This window comes from Monodelphis domestica, chromosome 5 (assembly GCF_027887165.1).
Source record: "Monodelphis domestica isolate mMonDom1 chromosome 5, mMonDom1.pri, whole genome shotgun sequence".
Taxonomy (NCBI): Eukaryota; Metazoa; Chordata; class Mammalia; order Didelphimorphia; family Didelphidae; genus Monodelphis; species Monodelphis domestica.
In genome coordinates, this window is record NC_077231.1 from 151,527,822 (window position 1) to 151,543,156 (window position 15,335).

General features: G+C 37.9%; 1 protein-coding gene across 7 annotated transcripts in view; it reads right to left on the reverse strand.

The window, feature by feature from the left end:
• Positions 1–1,693: 1,693 nt before the first annotated feature.
• DCLRE1C (DNA cross-link repair 1C) overlaps positions 1,694–15,335 on the reverse strand; it is a 50,265-nt gene continuing 36,623 nt past the window's right edge. For all 7 annotated transcript variants that reach the window (XM_016426046.2, XM_007503999.3, XM_056799459.1 and 4 more), the window contains 3 exons: positions 14,451–14,539; positions 4,149–4,246; positions 1,694–3,013 (listed from right to left, as the gene is read on the reverse strand). In XM_016426046.2, coding sequence (XP_016281532.1) covers positions 2,118–3,013; positions 4,149–4,246; positions 14,451–14,539 — 1,083 coding nt within the window. In that variant the 3' untranslated portion in view covers positions 1,694–2,117. The remainder of the gene's footprint in view (positions 3,014–4,148; positions 4,247–14,450; positions 14,540–15,335) is intronic.

Here is a 15,335-nt window from a genome sequence, read left to right on the forward strand (position 1 = left end):
TGCATTTATTTTCTGAGGAACTAAGTTTCAAATAAAAGTTCATTAAAGCCAAGAGTGCTCTATACAAAGAAGCATTCCAATGAAGGGAAAGGCTGTGTTCTAGGGCAGGAAGCAATTCCAGATCACCAGAATGGGCCTACACTTGTGTAGGATACAAGAACAAGTGGCAATTGGCAGATCTATCCCTCACTGTCCAGGACAAAGTATGGAGGGATCTGTGCCTAGGGGTGGTATTCCAGGATGAGAAGCCCACTGACCTGCCCTCTTCCTGAAAGGAGCATTGCATTCAGAAACAATGAACAGCTGTGAGTCTTAGACTTCAGGAACAGAGTAGTATCTCGGTCACAGAAGCTACTCCAGTCCGAAGCCTGCAAGGCAGTAACTGGGGCAGGAATCTCAGACCAAAAGGAAGCCTACAATTCTGTCATTGAACCAGCAGAACTTTTCAATTAGCTAAGTCCAGATATAATAATCTACAAATCTGTTGTTCAAACCCAAACCCAGGCCAAGACTTGCAGAACTTGGACCAGGATGGCAATGATAAGATTCTGCCCTAGATCAAACCACTTTAGGAGCACTAAAAGCTTTCAGGGCTTGGGTGCTAGCTCTCCCTGAGACTTCAGAATAACAAAACACTCCATAACCCAAGGAAGCAGCAATAGGACTAGCCAGACAATTCTTCTAGAAATATATTGAGCTTGGCCTTAAAAAAAATTTAAAGTCAGGAAGTAGGCTGGAAAAAATCAGCAAAAAAAAAAAAAGAATCCTACCCTAACACAGACACTCAAGACATAAAATCCAAGAAAAGAGAACAACTCCAAAACATCAACAAGCAAAGCCACAAAAAAAAAGGAAAGAAAAAATTTGGGTACAAGTTCAAACAATTCCTAGAAGAGATTAAAAAGGTTTTAAAAAAAACATTAAAATGGAAAATGAGAGCTAATGAAGAAGTGGAAAGGGAATTGTTTGACAGGAGATACTTTATCCAATCAACAAATTCCCCAAACATCAGAATGGACCAAGAAAATGTACAGTTATAGCAAAAACAACTAACTTGGAAAATGGATTTGAGCAACATGGAAACAAAAAAAAACCACTGGTCATAATTTCCAGATGAAAGGAAAAATACTGTAAGCAGCCAGAAAGAAAGAATTCAAGTACTGAGGAGCCATTACTATAAAGGAAGGAAGGGCTCAGAATATAATTCAGAAGGCAAAAGACTTAAGTTTTACAGCCAAGAAATTACTTACCCATCAAAACTAAGTATAATGCTACTGGGGGAGGAATGGATCTATAATGAAATAAGGGACTCCAAAGCATCCCTTCTGAAAAGATCAGAGATCCAAAAGAATTTTAGAATTCAAATACAGGAGTTAAGAGAAACATAAAAGGTCAAACATGAATAAATAACCACAAGGCACAGAGTCAAATACAGAAATACATTTCACTCAATGAGAAAGAAAGAATAGGATTGAAGGGCATATAGTAGGGGAAGGATTATCCTAAAAACAAATCTTTAGGATGCAGTGGCCAAGTGTGAGAAGCTGGAGACAGGGAATGAGGTAAAATACCCATCAACTTGAGAGTGGCTGAACAAGTTTTGATATAGAAATGTGAGACTACTATTCTAAGAAAAAAAAAAGGCATGGCTACAGAGAAATTTGGGATGAATGTCTAGAACTGATACAGTGAAGACAGCAGAAGAAAAACAATTTATTCAGTAACAACACTGTAAAAACAAATAATTTCAGAACTGATCAATATAATAACCACGGATCCAGAAATTATGATGAAACATACTACTACCCACCTCCTAATGGAGGTTGAAGGCCTGAAAAGTGCCCCTTGGACATGGCCAATAAGGAAATTTGTGTTGCTTGACTACATATATTATAACAGGGATTTTGTTTTCCTTTGTTTCTCAAGGGTCAGGGGAAGAAATGGATTTTTTGATATTAAGAAAATAAATTTCATTTCTTATAAATGTATTTAATGTTAATGATTTAATATTTCAAAACATCCTCTTCTAGGTCTTAATTTTCTCATAATCTTCTAAAACATTTACTCTACAATAAATACTTTCAAGGTTTTCTTCATATTCTGACATTCTAAAATATTTAAGAACTGGATGTACTGTGCTTATTTTCAATTGCTATACTTTCACCTGTTGACAGTTTTGTATATAGAAATTGTAAATGCTCCCTTCTGGGAAGTTCGGCACCAGGCGTTGAAGGTATTTCAAAGTCTGAGGAGCTCTGAGAATCCACACTGGTGCTAAGATTCAACAGCTTTTGTTCCTCTTCATTTGCACCCTTCTCACAATTTACAGTAGTTGCCTCTCCATCTTGAGCTCTGCTTTTCACATCAGAAATGCCTTTTGGACCAGATGTAATTTGTTCCAGATGGCATGTAGTGGCAAGATCTCTGATTCGGGAGCCTCCTTTGTTTAAAAAAGTAAAGTCACCACAATTTCTTTCTTGAGAAGATAACAAAACAGTATCTGACTGGCTGTCCCAACCTTGGCTTTCTTGTTCTGATATGTGTGTGGATTGAGAAGAATTCTGTGAGGAGATATGGGTTGAATCTCCATCAGAATCACTGAAAAGCCTTGGTGACTGTGATCCACCTGCCTCTGTGGAAGAAATTAAAACTTCTGAGCCATCATCTGGAATGTCAGCGTTATTTTTAAAAAAGATTTTCCACTCTGGTATGTCCACATCCGATTCCTGCTGCTGTAATGGAAGAGAATTTAAGTCTTTATGAAAAGAAGTTTCAGATTGTTCCTCATCCTCACTGTTGGATTCTTCACAGTCTACAAAGTTCGTCAAAAGAGAAGTCTGTACATTGTCTGTTCTACAACTTGCTATGCTCGGCTTTTTTTGTCCTAGACAGTCTTGAGGTTCAGGTTTTTGGGGAAGTAACAAAGGCTGGAAAGTCTGTTGGTTTGGGATCTTGTGTCTTAAAGGCATTAACTGAAGGTCATCAAAGAGATCTTCATCTTCATCTTCATCCTCTGGCCACCGTGAAGGGAAAAAAATGATAAAAGGGAGAAGTTTATGGAAATTACGACACAATTGCTTAATCTGTGTTTAATGTATCCAGCTGTACTTACCATCTAAGGCCTTAGAGATCCCTCTTATAAAGAATAAAAGTTATTTTATAGATAGTTTCCCAGTTCTCTTAGGAAATTTCAGATTACAATACCATATCTTATCTTTCTGAGTTATGTTATTTCCATTGAGTTGTAATAATACTTTATATACTATTCAAATAGTTTTAACTACCACAACACATTGAATAATGCCATGTTTTTAAGATTAAATATTTTTGTGTATATGCTCTATCTCAACTAGATCAAGCTCCTAAAGGTTAAAAATTAGGTCTTAAACTTTTTTTTTTTATCTCCATCACCCTTGTAACTTTGCATTATAATAAATGCTCAATATTGGCTAGTTGACTGTCTGGTTAAACAAACAACAGTAAGTCTGTAACTTAAATTATAAATATTAAGAAACCCTACAAGTATTCAAATTGGTGATACTTGATGTAGCCAAATTAAACATTTAATAACCACATATATATATGTCCAATTAAAAGTATTCAAAAATCAAACACGTGCTTCCAGCCTCTATCAGAAATCACAGACTCTGACTTCTAACTGCTAGAATGAAAGTAAGAGGAAGATGCAGTTGGAGAAGAAATTCTGTAAAACTCTCTTTGATTGGGTAACAGAAATAAAAGTAAAAAGGGGCAGGAAAATCCAAAGTAACATTTGCATTATTTAGAGGAGTAGTAGTTTTTTATCATACTGTCAGCTCAGCTAAACCAAAAATGATTAAAATGTCTGTATAAGTTAGTGTAAACATAGCTAATGGATAATTGTCAATATAACTTCACACTGCCTTGGCCATTTTGTAATGCTTATTTCCAAGAAGCGCAAAGCACTAAATAATATGTTTATCCTCGTATTTAATAAGCGAAGAAAGAGATTCAATTTGGTCCTTATTTTACAGACAGAAGAAATATAGGCAAAATTATTTTTCCAAGAAAAGCAAATAAAATGCTAGGTTCTTTTTCCTCTAGCTAATTTCACAAAATACTGCCTTCCTTAAATAAATGCACTGAGGACCCAGAAATATTGCCTTTACCTGACTCTAGGTATGCTGTTCTGGTTTTCTTCAGCATTCCAAGTGGTTTATACTTTACTTCAGTACTCTTAGAAAAGGATCGGCAAAATGGTTTCAAGCTGAAAAGAATCAGGATATATATTATATGCATTGTTTAATTTCTAAGGAAGGTTCTAGCATGCATAATATCTGAGAGCTTAAATATGTGTTCCATGAATTTTAGAACCCCATACTTGTATGTACCAGAATAAAATAATAACCAACTTAAAGTTAACACCTCCTGGACACTAGGAAGTAGTAATAGTAGGCAGCTGGCTTTCCTTTCACAAAATCTCTCCCAGATTTGTAATGGCTCCTGTTTACAAGTGTTATAGGTAAGTTTGGCCTCATCTCTTCACCGGTCCTACAGGATAAAGACCGACTCAAGTGGACAAAGAAGTGAGATTTTACTATGTCCTGTTCCTTGATGAGGGTGACCTCTACCTTTTTGATACCTTATAACTTGCTCCTATAAGGTTTTTTATCTTTTAGTTCTTCTGCTTCTCATGAAATCTGATGCACCACTCTGGCTTCAATTTTACCTGATTTTTAAAATTGTTGGTATCATTTTCCTGTTATTTTTCTTTCTGAAAGCTTCTCATGTTAAATTTAATTCTACAAATTATTCTTATAGTATTTTCAGGTGAAAAGTATGACAAACATGATAAAAGCTTAAATATAACGGTCAATAAGCATTTAAGGCAGAACAAATGTTTTTTCCTTTTGTAACCCTAACGCAATCACCTTAGGAGTTCATCTATCGATACTCCAAGTCTATTCTCTTCCACAGTATCTTCTAAGACAATTTCAGTCCACACACAGAGATCTCTGCCTCATCTAAATTCCTATGGGTATAACCAAGAGTAAGATATTTCATATTTCTGTCTTTTGCTGTTATTTGAGTTTTTATGTATAGTGTTCTCCACTAAAGGCCTATTCCTGTGCCTAACTGGGGTACAGAGGGATCCTGGTCCTTACAGTCAGCTAGCGGACTGGAACTTCTGGGAGACTCTAAAAGTCTTCAACTACAGATATGATTTGACTGAAATTGTCTGAGAACAAGTCTAGCTAAATTTGGAAAGATAAAGCAAGACAGCTGGCCACTAAGTGCTGAAATATTTTGGCCAGATCAACTCACAATCTAAAGTACCCATACTGTTGAAATCATGTATGTTTTAAGCAGTCACAGGATACAAAATAAACCCACATAATCATTTCTATTTACTATCAACAAAGTCCAACATCAAGAGGAAAAGAATAAAAAATGACAATATACAGATAATATAAAATACCTGGGGGTGTACCTACCAAAACAAGCCCAGCGACTATATGAACACAATTACAAAACTCGCACAAAGTCAGACCTAACCAACTAGAAAAACAATTTCCCTTGGATAGGCTGAGCCAGTGTAGTAAAAATGACAATCCTATCTAATTTCCCTATTCAGGACCATACCAAACTACCCAGAAATTATTTCACAAAACTAGAAAAAGACAGTTCATCTGGAAGAACAAAAGGCCAAGAATATCAAGGAAGTTAATGGGGGGGGGGGGGGGGAATGAAAGGCCTGGCTGTACCAGATATCAAATTATAGCAGTAATCAAAACAATCTGGTACTGGCTAAGAGTAGGGGATCAATGTAATATATTAGGTAATCAACACATGGCAGTTAATGTCCATAGCAAATTAGTGTTTGATAAACCCAAAGATCCAAACTTTTGGATTAAAAACTCACTATTTGACAAAAAATGCTGGGAAAATTATGGCAGAGATTAGGTGTGGACCAACATCTCCCCATATACCAAATTATTAATATATTTTCAAGAGAAATACAAAATGGATATTTGATCTAGCAAAGGGTGACACTGTGAACTGATACTATTCTGAAGAGTAATATGGAATCAGACTCAAAGGGTCACAAAACTAGGCGTATTTTTTGACCCAGCAATACCATTACTAGGCCTATATCCCAAAAAAATCAGAGATAAAGGAAAAGGACCTATCTGTACCAAAATATATTTGATAGCTCTTTTTATAACGGCAAAGAATTAGAAACCAAGGGATTGTCCATCACTTGGGGATTCCATGAACAAGAACAACGAATAGGATAAATTTAGAAAGACTCATATGAACTGATACAAAGTAAAGGGAGCAGAATCAGGAGGGACAATATATACAGTCACAGAAATACTATATAATGATCAACTGGGAAAGACAATCATTTATCAGTAAAGCAAATCTCCAAGATAACCACAACATAATTCTATCCCTAACCAAATAAGTATTCTTGGCAACCAAGTACAAATCAAAACATGCTGTGAAAGGGAATTCTTTATTCTGTCTACTTTGAGTTAACACTTAATCAACTCTTTTAGTGCCCCTACTTAGTACCTAGCTAACCACTAAGTAAAGAGAGTTCCACCCTTTTAACCCAATCAGTCATAATGTGTGAATCCCAGGATAAAAAAGGTTTATACCTTCAGAGGCCTATAATAACACCTTCAGAGGTGAGAAGTGGATCCCACAAGACAATGCCCACCTGGGCATTGCTGGGAAATTTGGAAGTTGTGGTTGGCCCCTGTGAAGAGGGGAAGAGACAAGAAGCCACTACAAAAGGCCCTGAATTTGGGGGGCTGGGAAGTCAACTTCAAGAAGAGAGTCAGCTTCAGGAAGAGTCAGCTTTAGGAGTCATCTTCAGCTTGAGTCGCCTTGACCTGCCTCACGGAAGGAACTTGGGTGAATGAATTTCTTTTCCTGATTTCTGGAGAGTTTAACTTCTGTTCAGAGGGTTATTAACAAGTTGTGCCTAGCTAACTTTCCACCTCTTTTGTAAATAAAAGCTATTAAAAGTCATTTTTACTTTGAGCTATAATATTTTAAATCGGCAACCATCATATTGTTTATAATTTTCATATACTTTAATCAAACCATTAAAATTTAATTCCTACATATTCCACTATATATCTTTCATGAGATTTCTATTGTGTGTGACATATATCTTCTATCATGACATGAGCAATATGGAAATTTGTATTATACAGAAGTATGGGTATATCCTATATTAGACTATTCACCTTGGGGATAGGGGGAGGGTAGGAAGAAAATCTGAATTTTAAAATGTCAAAAAAACAATTGTCAAAAAATTTTCATAACTAGTAACCAAACTAACAGAAATTACATGATTATTTCAATACATGCAGAAAAAAAACCTTTAACAAAATACATCCTTTCCTATTAAAAACACTAGAAAGCATAGGAATAAAAGGGCCTTTTCTTAAAATAAAAAGTATCTAAAACCATCAGCAAATATTGTCTGCAATGGGGATAAGTTAGAAGCTTCTCCAATAAGATCAGGAGTGAATCACCTCTAGTATTTAACACTGTACTAGAAATGCTAGCAGTAGCATAAGAAAAGAAAAAGAAATTGAAGGAGTTAAAGTAGGCAATGAGGAAACTAAACTATCACTCTTTGTAGATAATATGATGGTATACTTAGAGAATTAACTAAAAAACTAGTTGAACTAATAACTTTATCAAAGTTGCAGAAAACAAACCCACATAAATTATCAGCACTTATATATACACATATATATTTATACATATATATACACACACATATTTCCAACAAAGTCCAGCAATAAGAGAAAGAGAAATCCTATTTAAAATCACTCTAGACAGCATAAAATACTTTGGAACCTATTGGCCAAAACAAACACCACAATTACAAAACACTTTTCACACAAAATTAGATCTAAACAACTGGGAAAACATCAATTGCTCACAGGTAGGCCAAGTTAATATAATAAAAATGTCACTCCTACCTAAATTAATTGACTTATTCAGTGCCATACCAATCAAACTAGCAAAAAACTATTGTATAGAACTAGAAAAAATATGATTCATCTGGAAGAACAAAAGGTCAAGAATATCAAGGAAACTAATTTTAAATAATGTGACGGTTGGGGGCCTAGTGGTAACAGATCTTAAACTGTACTACAAAGCAGTGGTCATCAAAACAATATGGAACTGGCTAAGAGACAGAAGGGTGGATGAGTGGAATAGTCTAGGGGTAAATGACCTTGGCAAGTTAGTGTTTGATAAACCCAAAGATCCCAGTTTATAGGATAAGAACTCACTATTTGGTAAAAACTGCTGGGAGAATTGGAAAATAGTATGGCAAAAATTAGGTATAGATCAGTATCTCACACCCTATACTAAGGTAAGTTCAAAATAGGTATAAGACTTAGACATAAAGAGTGATATAAGTAAATTAGGGGAACATAGAATAATTTCCCCATTAGATCAGTGGAAAAGGAAAGAATTTATGACCAAACAAGAGAAAGAGAACATTATAAGATGTGAAATGAATAATTTTGATTACATTAAATTAAAAAGATTTTGTACAAACAAAACCAATGCAACCAAGATTAGAAAGGAAACAACAAACTGGGAAAAATAACATTTCTCTGATAAAGGTCTCATTTCTCATATAAAGAATTTAGCCAAATTTAAATGAATCCAAGTAATTCCCCAATTGACAAATGGTCAAAGTATATGAATATGCAAAAATCAAAAGATGAAGAAATCAAAGCTTTGAATAATCATATAAAAATGTTCTTAACCCCTCTTGACAAGAGAAACAAAACAGCTCTGAGGTACTACACCTATCAGATTGGCTAATGTGACAGCAAAGGAAAATGATAAATGTTGGAGGAGATGTGGTAAAATTGTGACACTAATGCATTTCTGGTGGAACTGTGAACTGATCAAACCATTCTGGAGGGCAATTTGAAATTATGCCCAAAGGGCTATAAGATAATGCATACCCTTTGATCCAGTAATAGCACTAATAGGTCTATATCCCAAAAAAAGATTTTTAAAAATGGGAAAAGACCCACTTGTACAAAAATATTTATAGCTGTTCTTTTTGTGATTGGAAGTAAATGGGACATCCCTCAACTAGGGAATGGCTGAACAACTTGTGGTACATGATGGTGATGGAATACTATTGTGCTGTAAGGAGTAACCAACATGATGTTTTCAGAAAGAACTGGAAAGACTTTCATGGACTGATGCAGAGTGAAATAAGCAGAACAAGGAGAACACTGTACACAATAACAGCAATATTGTGTTAATGATCAATTATTATCAGCAATGATCCGGGACAATTCTGAGACATGACAAAGAATGCTATCCATCTCCAGAAAATTGGAGTAAGAATGCAGACAAAAGCATAAAACTGAATAATAAAAAAAATTTTTTTAATCACATTTTATATGTATGAGTATAAAGTAATAATGTAGATTTTTTAATTTTAAAAATGCTAGGAATTCTATATCTAAATGAGTTTTAGCTCCCCAAAGTAATCACTATCAAAGGGAGGGGGAGAAAAAAGGCCCCAATTATGATACAAAAGCTTTCAACAGGTCCAGCTGTGAATATGTCTTCCCCTGCTAGACATTCTAAATACACACTAAAGGAATATGGGAACCTGTAATTAATAACCTGACTTGGAAATCAATATTATTGTTCTCAGGCATCCAAGAAATGAAAACTTTCTGTTCTATCCTTACTATGCAAATCTATAGCTAATAAAACATTTAAAAAGAAATAAATGAAAAGACTGCAAAAAAGCACAGTTCTTATCTTGATTAGAATTTAGACCAATAGCTTCTATGGACACTACCTTCTGCCACTCACCTGTGTGGTTTGTTCAGTAACTATGTGTGGTGTTCAGCAGTCAAAGGTCCAATGAACCATGAAGCCCATATATTTTTATGCTCAATTCCAACAGTTTCCTAAATACCTTGATCATTTGGGACTCCACATTCCAAAAGACCTCTCTTTTGTAATGAAGCTTAAAATCTGGCCAAAAAATATGGCCAGTCCTATCTTTCCTTAGCTCTTTTCTTTAATAGGCTACTTTGCTCTTTGACATTCTGAAAGACTTGCATATGTTTTTGTGTTTCCTCACTTGGGTCCAATCAATTTGCATAAGTTAGTTCTGGAAGGCTCAATCCTTATACAGGATACAAGGGGAAAAGGAGGAGAATGGTCTAAGCATGATTCAGTAGAGAAATATAAAGCCTTGGCTAGGACCTAATAGAAGCACATAAAATCATTATTTGGTGGGATTAATAACTTTGAATAACTTTCCTACATATCATCCATCAAGTACTAATCCTCTAGTAATATGTCATTAGGAGAACAGGGTCTCTCTTGGTTTCTTTGAGCATGTGTCACTGACATCTACCTAAAAATATATCTCTAGCATGGGGACAAGCTGAAGACAAATGGAATGACCTTGTCAAACTGTAAAACCTGTGATCCAAGAACTTATTTTTTGACTATTTTAATGACTGTTTCAACCTCACTGGTTTCTTTCGTAACCCTGTGGGCCTTCTTTGTTGTTGCTTGGTCATTTTCAGTCACGTCCAACTCTTCATGACCCCATTTGGGATTTTCAGGGCAAAGATCCTGGAGTGGTTTGTCATTTCCTTCTCCAGTTCATTTTACAGATAAAGGAACTGAGGCAAACAAGTGTAAGTGATTTGCCCAGGGCCACATAGCTAAGTAAGTGTCTCAGGTCAGATTTGAACTCGGGAAGATGGAGTTTTCCTGACTCCAGGCCTGGTACTCTACCCACTGAGCCACCTAGCTTCCACCAGCAGCTTTATTTTATGCATTTTAAAACATTATTATATTTGCCAGCTTGCCAAAGGGGCCCATGGCACAAGAAAAGGTTAATAACTCCTGTTTGAAATAAGGAGTGTAATATGTCTACCAAGGAAAGAAACATTAACCCTATAACCATGCTCCTGAAAGGAAATTTGGGCCACAGAGGAATAACAGAAACAGAAATCAGAGCATAGCTCTAAACTTCAAAGGAAATAATTCACAAAAAATGGATCGTTAGGAGATTCTTTGAACTCTGTATTACACAGCCTAGTCAGCTGTAAAGAAAAAGGATCTCCTGGTGTAGTGTAATCTGGCACTGATCTCCACCACTGGACCGGATCAAAGTGAAATCCCCTCCGTGGATAAAAAGCAACACCAAAATGGAACTTTGGGCATGAGGGAATATCAGAGATGTGTTGCCTTGCAGTCACATCGGCCCCTCACTAACCAGAAGCAGGCAGATCACTTCCCCAAGCTAGTTAGAGTAAGTTCAGGAGCAGTAAATGAGAATGTGAATACAGTGGGAGGGCAGGGCTGGGGAGGAGGAGGGGATCCAAGTGACTCCATGGAGACTACTGAGTAGCACTAAAATGTGTCCAAGGAAGATTCTGCATGCAGCTCTCTAGCCGTGAGCCCCTTCCTGGGGAACTGGAAGACTGAGACAAGTTCAAATGTAGGGGGGTTCTGGTGCTCCATAGATCCAAGCAGCACCGGGCCACCTCTCAAGGGGACTCTGTTGAAAGGCAACATTCAAACCCTTCTCACTACTTTAAAGTTGTATTCATTTCATCTGCCCAATGAGTCCCGTCACCCTGAAAACAGAAACTCTGACCAACTGTTTTCTGTACACCTCACAGGATCTAGCCCCGTGCTCTGCACAGAGCAGGCTCTTGGTAAATAGGTGATGATGGCTTTCATTTAAAATGTATCCCCTGCTTTAGGATATCTGAACACATAAAAATTCACATTTAGAAGGCAGTTCAGTATCAGGATGGCTATGTGCATTACAAAAATACTTTTTTTTTAAGAAATCATTAGTTTTTGCTATCCACATTGAGAGAAAGAACTATGGGAGTAGAAATGCAAAAGCAAAACATCACTTATCACACGTATATATGGGGATGTGATTTGGGGCTTGGGTTTTAAAAAATCTCTCTATTGCAAAGATGAATAATATGGAAATAGGTATCAAGTGACAACATTTGTACAAGCCAGTGGAATTGCTTGTCAGCCCTGGGAGTGGGGAAGGGAAGAGAGGAGGGAAAGAAAATGAATCATGGAAACATGGGAAAATATTTTTAAATACAAATCTAAAAAGAAAAAAGAAATGGATTAAGGAAGGATGAACTAAAAAAAGAAGGAAAGAAAGAAATGGGGATCTTAGCTGAGACTTAAAGCCAACGAGGCCAGTGGTCAGAGGACCACAGAAGGAGCTCTGTGATGCTGCAGAGGGAACAGGGTGGTGGGGGACAGTGGCACAGGGACGCCAGCAGGAAAGAGGCTTGGTGGGGAAGAGGCACGCTGTGTTTAAGATGCCTACTGCCTAGCTAGTTCAGATGTCTGAAAGGCCATCGCAAGGTCAGGAGAGAGATGGGAAGATAGTAAGTAAATCCAGGGGAGCTAATGAGATCATTGAGTGAAGTCTGGAGGGAGAAGAGGGCTCAGGACGGAGCCTGGGGTGCCGGTGATGAGACAGTGTGCCCTGGAGGAAGATCCAGGAGAGGAGACACTGAAGGATGGGCTGGAGAAAAACCAGAGTGGTGTCCTGACAATCCAGAGGGAAGGCAGTATCAAGGTGGAGAGAGCAAGTAACAGTATTAAAGGCTGTTAGCTAGCAATAGCTGCCATTTATATACTGCTCACCATGTGCCAGGCACTAAGCTGAGCAATTCATAATTATCTCATTTGATCCTCTCGACAACTCTGAGAGACAGGGTCTATCCTCATCCCCATTTTACAGATGAGGAGCCTGTGGCAGAGAGGGTGAGGGATTTGCCCAGAGCCCAGCTAGCAAATGTCTAAGGCCAGATTTGAACTCAAGTCTTCCTGATTCCAGGCCCAGCACTCTGTCCACTCCATAGCCTAGCTGCCCATGGGGACAGAGAAACGCCATTGGATTGGGTGGCTAAGAGACCATCAAGAAGTGTGTCAAGAGCCATTTCAGAGAGGCTACAGACAGCAGCTGAACCATAAGGGATTAAGCAGCAAGTGAAGGGAAAGCAAAGGCCCTGTTGAAGCCCACCTCATTGGGGAGCTCAGGCCCCCAGGGCAGGGGAGAATGGGGCCCCAGTGGGATGGAAGGCCTCTTCAGGCCGGGGAGGCTACAGTGTAGAAAAGGAGATCCTGAAAATAAGTGAGTGGGGATGACTGAGGTGGCAGGAGGCGTGGAGACACGGGAAGAGGCAGGGGGGCTGAACCTGGTAAGCAGTGAGGCCCCCCGGAAGGTGGAGGGAGAGCAGAAGGCACCTGAGGCCGGAGGAAGGAGCTCATGACAAAGGGTCTCAATTTTTTTCTGAAAATGAGGCCTGGTGTTCAGGGAAGAGAGTGGGAGGGGGAGTCAGTGGAGGTTTGAGGAGGGATGAAAAGGTGTGGAAGCGCTGTGGGACAGTAAGTAGATAAGGGAGGTACTGGGAGACTGCCTGGGGGAAGTGAGGGCCAGCCTGAACAAATCTACAGTGGATGTAGTCAGGGCAGCGTGTGTACAGGGGTGAAGGAGGTAGGTGGTGCAATTGAGCCAGCGCTGAGGCTTGACTGGGGGTAGCTGGTGATATGACAGGGGCCAAGGACTCAAGAGAGGAGGCCAGTGTAGGGTTCAAATGGTTCACAAGGCTGGGGAAAAGGGAAGAATAGTTAATGCAGGGGAGACGGCTTGGGGGAGAACAGGGGAGGTCACACGGTACAGAGGGAGAGGACTGTGTAACAGAAAAAAAGCCAATAGATTATGGTCAGACAAGAAGATTTCAGAATCCTGTATATGATCTCAGGGAGATTCTCTCATTCCTTTTTCTTTCCTCCCTTTAAGATCTGACCTTGAGGGTTTGCCTCTTTTATTTGTTTATTTTACAGTGATTTTTGTTTTTGTTTCTGGTCTAATTTACTTGTGCAGTATGTTTGGAAGTGGAATTTCTCAGATTTTTTTTCCCTGATGAACTAGATCAATTTGACTTACCCAGATTTGATTTGTTATTTTTTTTTTGGCCAAAGACTAGTTCTTTAAGCTTTTGCTTCTGATGAATTCAAATGGCAGTACCTCATTTGTTTACTTCACTTTTGTACTTATATTTTCCAGGGAGAAAAAATAATGTAAGTTATAACTAGTTCATACAGAATTATATCATATGTTGATTGAGGATGAACAAAGAAAAGATAAAGTTTTATTTACTGTAAAAAAAATCTGGGAGTGACAGCAAAATCAAAGATTACGATCTTCTTTGTGGCAGAGATGAAGAGAAACCGTAGGGGTAACCTAACATGGAGATAGGATTCTTAGATTTCAAGTGAAACCAGATTTAGGGCCAGATTCCTGCAGAAAAGCTGGAGCTTCTTAGCCAAACACCCCAGTTCCGATAGCATCTAGCACTTGGCCCAATGAAAACTCTACTTACATTTCTACTACTTTATCCATTGTTGCACCCACTGGAATGACATTAGGATATGCATTCACAGGACGAATGTAGCTCAAGAAATCCATAATCTAATGGAAAAGAAAAAAAATAATGTATCAGTAATGGGGAAAAAGAAAAAAGTCCTATTTTTAACATCGAGCAGTGCTTCACAAGACCTTGTGCACAGGAAATGGTGGAGGAAAGGGAAAAGAATCTTCTATGTGCTTCAGATATTTGTTGAATAATACAACACATCCCCCGAATCCTACATCTTGCATATGTGTTATCTGTCTCCTTGCTTGGGGAGGTTCAGCACCCATATATACCTTCCTTTGATTCTCTTGGAATTTTAAATAAATAACCACATACAACATAAAATCTCACTTGTTGTCTTCCCCTATACAAAGTCACTGTTCCAGAATGCAAACCTTGCTAAACAGTAGGGCATCCAGAAGCTTTTCAAAAGCTTTGATTTTCTCTGACCTTTCCAAGTACATCTCACTGACACACAAAAGGAATGGAATGGTTGTTTTTATAAACACTTTGTATTTCTATAAAGCTCAGGGATTTTTAGCGGAATTATCTGATTAATCTTCACAACAATCCTGTGAATCAGAGAATTATTCCCTTTTGCAAATGTGGAATCTGAGGTACAAAGCAATTGTCACATGCTAACTCTTCTAAAGTCAGGATTTTCTCAGAGGTAAACATTTAGCATCATTAAAGAGGCCTCAGAAACATGGTAAAATACATAAGAGTCAAAGCTCACAGGGCTCCCATCCCACTTCTGATGCTTACTATCTCTGTGACCTTGGACCAGTTATTTAACCTTGCTGGGCCTCAGTTTCCTCAACTGTAAAATGAAGAGGTCGAATTGGGCTAGAT